This window comes from Theropithecus gelada, chromosome 18 (assembly GCF_003255815.1).
Source record: "Theropithecus gelada isolate Dixy chromosome 18, Tgel_1.0, whole genome shotgun sequence".
Taxonomy (NCBI): domain Eukaryota; kingdom Metazoa; phylum Chordata; class Mammalia; order Primates; family Cercopithecidae; genus Theropithecus; species Theropithecus gelada.
In genome coordinates, this window is record NC_037686.1 from 23,762,912 (window position 1) to 23,765,511 (window position 2,600).

The window sequence follows — 2,600 nt, forward strand, 5'->3', positions numbered from 1 at the left end:
TTCAAATGTCTTCATTTAGATCATACGCTCTCAAACTATCTTACTGTTTTACTGACACGGTGGTAAACTGGGTTCCCAAAAATGTCAAAACCCTAATGGAGTCTCTATTTCCAGGAGTAAAATAAAAGACAGCGAATACTGTGGGCTGAAACCCATCCTGAGTCTTTTCCCCTCCACTGTGTAACATTTAGAAACTAGGGGGAAAAGTGGGATTGCATTAGTAGACCGCCAAAACAAAATGTTATGAAAGTGTTTATTTTTTAAAAGGAGAGTTTTAAGAGAACAGGATGCTTGAATATGACCAACTCCTACTGCACAGCAAAAATAACCACAGACCTTTGCTGAGATGGCATCAATAATTCAAAGAAACTAAGCTAAACAGAATTTGATCTATACACAATATGCAAACTTCTTAACAGCATGGAACACCTATAACAACATTTAAGTCCCTTCATCTTTCGGCAATGAAATAAGTGGAATTAACATAAGAATATTTTGGAAGGGTTGAAGGTCACAGTCAGAATCAAACAGAAAACTTTCAAACCTAGAAAACAAAATGGGAACTTTCAGAGCTCCTTGATCTACCATATCTAAATAGAAATAGTATAATGACTATCTGATAGGTGCTTAGTTTCAAAACTAATACAGGCAATTTATCATGAAAAGCCTATACCTATTAAGCTGTTTTTCTTCTCTTTTCTGCCCCTTTGTCATATGCTTGAGCTTAATGAAAACTATCCTCTGCAGCTCCTCCTGAGGGCAGAGAAGCAAGCAATGGAGTCACAAAGGAAGCCTGAGGAGCCCCTGGCCCCTGAGGTATGTCTCAACGCAGGAGTTCAAGACTGGTTTGAGAAAAAGAATCCTATCTTGGGGATTAGGTTCCCTGTCAAAGGCCATCAGATGGACAGCTATTTACCAGGCAATTAGCCTAAAGCTGTTAGGTAATGATAAAAAACAAAACAAACAAACAAATAAAACCCTTATATTTTCCTATTGGAACATTTTATTCTGTTTTGTTGATGCTTAAGGAAAACAGCTTTGCCCATAACTCACTGTGGCCCGGAGTTATGACACCAACTTGTGTTTGGCCAATTAAGAAAGAGGCCAAACTGCATTCTTCTTAGAAGGTTTATTCAGCTGATAAATGGCACTTAACTGATGGGTTTTTTCATATAACCTTTAACAAGAACTCGTAAGTTGCATTGATTATGCCCCAAGAGATAATGGACCGATGGTAATTCAGATGAGCACCTCTGAAAAGATTTATCAGTTTTCTGTCCCGTTCCAGCCAGATTTTTTGGAAAACCTTGGGGAAAGACTGAAATTCCCCACCAATCTGAGACTGTATGCGAGTTTTTACAACATTAATTGGAAAAATCAAGAATCCCAACATGGCACCCAATAGACCTCCACTGATAAAATCATTGACAAAATGAGCACTGGGAGTCGTTGCGGTAGGCAGATGCTCCTTAATGGGACCTCGAAGGCCAAAAAACAAGACATTGCTGAGTCCATTCCGGAAAAGAATGGGCACCAAGCCTCGATAATACTCTCCAATTCCATAACATTTCAGGGCCTTGAAAGCCTGATAAGTGTTGGAAAATTTGTCATGATGCTTGTGGTCTTGAAGCAATGTCTGAACTCTTTCCAGTGGAGTGAAAATTGCTTCTGTTGTCCCTGCAAGCACTGCCGCCACACCACGGGTTGCAAACTCTGGAGCACTGACATGCTTGTGGAGAAGGCAGGATAAATCCTCATACAGACCAAACATAAGTGAAAGTGTAGTTGTCTTCTGCATCAATGGGGGAAGGATTCCACGATACAAATTTCGAAATCCATCCCTTCTCAACTGAAGTATTGCATCCCGGGTTTGGATGCCATACAGCTGCTGTCGAAAGAGGACCTTCTGAATGGGATATGTGATTGCGACGTTGTTGAAGGCTGCGCAGCAGCCACACAAGTAATGCTTCATTTCACCATCATTTGTAATATGAGGTGATATATCTTGTTTTGAAGATGTAAGTACTGGTGGCCTCTTTTCATGAGCTTCTGAATCCATCACGTTGCTTAAGATCTTTTTCATGAAGGACTTTTTTTAACTTGTGACATCATCTGAGCCTGGAGTTTGGCAGGTTGATAGCTTTGTGATAATGTTCCCAATTTCTTCCATTGTTATTGTTCCGTTAGGTTCTCTCTTCTCGAGTCCATTTTGATAACTGGATTTCCGTTCTCCAGGCGTCCATTTCCCCAACCCATCGCAGCCAGAGTCCCGCAGAATGGCGGGCAAACCGGGGCCTGCGCAGGCGCAGACCGTGACCGACCCCCGGGCGGGGGCGGAGCGCGACGCTCGGCGCCGTTGGGATCCGAAAAGAAACCCTTTTAAAGCAAGCATGGCAATTTCTTCTAAATAAGCTGGATAAAATTAAAAGCCCATTCATCCAAAGATCCTAAAAAATCAACAAATTCCTAGATATTAAATGGTATAGACGCTACAAGTGTTTCTTAAATCACATAACCTTTTCCACGGACACTGTAAAGATGTGTTCCCAGTGGATTCCCTAAGGGAGTGTGAAACTTTGTAAATAGTGGTTTACACCTGT

General features: G+C 41.4%; 1 protein-coding gene across 1 annotated transcript; it reads right to left on the reverse strand.

Moving 5' to 3' along the window:
* Window positions 1-1,163: 1,163 nt before the first annotated feature.
* On the reverse strand, window positions 1,164-2,269 carry SLC25A52 (solute carrier family 25 member 52). Its single transcript, XM_025365495.1, has one exon. The coding sequence runs from the start codon at window positions 2,081-2,083 to the stop codon at window positions 1,169-1,171; it is 915 nt and encodes a 304-aa protein (XP_025221280.1). The 5' UTR covers window positions 2,084-2,269; the 3' UTR covers window positions 1,164-1,168.
* Between the last annotated feature and the right edge of the window lie 331 nt (window positions 2,270-2,600).

What these genes read in the sequence shown, in the direction of transcription:
- SLC25A52 (XM_025365495.1), bottom strand. Translation starts at nt 2,083, where the DNA reads ATGAAAAAGATCTTAAGCAACGTGATGGATTCAGAAGCTCATGAAAAG.